At 39.4% G+C, this 1,535-nt stretch overlaps 1 protein-coding gene across 1 annotated transcript in view; it reads left to right on the plus strand.

Moving 5' to 3' along the window:
- Window positions 1–1,535, plus strand: part of LOC101859673 (carbonic anhydrase-related protein 10) — a gene marked incomplete in the record, with an annotated part of 11,380 nt that overhangs the window by 2,159 nt on the left and 7,686 nt on the right. The window contains 2 exon segments of the mRNA XM_013089014.2: window positions 322–397; window positions 1,247–1,401. Coding sequence (XP_012944468.1) covers window positions 322–397; window positions 1,247–1,401 — 231 coding nt within the window.

The raw sequence follows: 1,535 nt of genomic DNA on the forward strand, positions 1-1,535 counted from the left end.
TGATGATGATGATGATTTTTTTTCTTAATGGGCCTGGTGGACTCCACGAAGAAATCTTCGAGCGAAAGCGAGGCTCTTTTTTGGCTCCATTGTCAATATGCTTAGCGGCACCCCCACTCGTCCAAATAACTCCATTCGCATTGCCATTGATGATGATGATGATGATGATGATGATGATGATGATGATGATGATGATGATGATAAGTGTGTCATTTATAATTTAAATAGCTTCGCGGGAGTCCCTTGTGTAAAATGTGTATGCTTTGTGTGATATGGATCAAAGACTGAACAGATTTTAAAACTTTTTTCTTCACTTTGCAGGCCACTAGATCAGAAAAAGAAGCAAACAGCGCTTTCACAATTTTGACAAATGTTGCAAAAAGGATACCCTGGCAAGGTGAGGTGAAAGTTAATCAGTTTGTAGCTCAGGTTCAGTAGCTTCAGCATATTTTTTTGGTTTAGTTTAAAGTCATAGATTCACTACGAGTTTTACGGCACTTATAACACAAATAGGTCATATAAGTGCCAAAGGTTAGAGGTGTTTCCAGTGAGTAAAATACAAAGGGAAAAAAGGAGGGGAGATAAGGACAACAGATGTACAGATGTTTGATAGAAAAGAAGGAGCAAACCACACCTGGACGCCCACCAACCACCCATAGCATATTATTGTGGAACAAAAGAGTCCCCAAGGAGACGTTTATTGGGTGCACATTTTCTAGGTGTTGAAAAAAATCTCGTCCAAATATTTAGACCATCTGGGTAGTTGGAGGGCGCCACTGGTTAGTCCTACTTCTTTTCTTTTACTCCGTGTTTCTTTCTATCTGTCTTGCTTCTTCCCTGCACTATAAAACCTTTATTGTGTCGATGTGCTTCTCTCTTTTCAAACTCAAATCCAACATCTGTAGAGCATGCAGAGACAAAATAATTGTTTTGAAAAATAAGAGGAACGAACTACTTTTGTGTTGTTAAAGGAAGTATTTTACGTCTCTTTCAACGCAATCGGGTCATATACGTGTCAACGATTAGAGGTGAAACATGAGAGAAACAAAAAAAAGAAGGTAGAGAGATAATTACTAAAGATGATTGATAGGAAAGAAGAGAGAAATACAAAAAAGAAGGAGGAGAGATAAGGACCAAAAATGATTGTTAGGAAAGAAGGAGCAGACCAACCCACAGCACCCGGCAACCATCTGAATCATTCTGCTAACTTTTATTCTTGTACGTATTTCTCGCTGGCCCCTTTTAGGAAATGCTGTTAGAGTACCGAATTTCAACCTGGCGGCTTTAGTCCCAGAGACGAACTACTATGTGACTTACGAGGGTTCCTTTACACAGCCGGCGTGTCTTGAGACAGTCACCTGGCTTATTCTGAACAGGCCTATTTTAATACAAGCGTCACAAGTGAGTAAACGTGCTTTTTTTTAGTCGATCTCTTGTTCGTTGCTATTGTTGTTGTTGTTGTTGTTGCTGTTGTTATTGTTGTTGTTGTTGCTGTTGTTGTTGATGCTGTTGTTGTTGTCCGTTGTATTAAGTGT

The sequence above is a fragment of the Aplysia californica genome, unplaced genomic scaffold, assembly GCF_000002075.1.
Source record: "Aplysia californica isolate F4 #8 unplaced genomic scaffold, AplCal3.0 scaffold00857, whole genome shotgun sequence".
NCBI lineage: Eukaryota > Metazoa > Mollusca > Gastropoda > Aplysiida > Aplysiidae > Aplysia > Aplysia californica.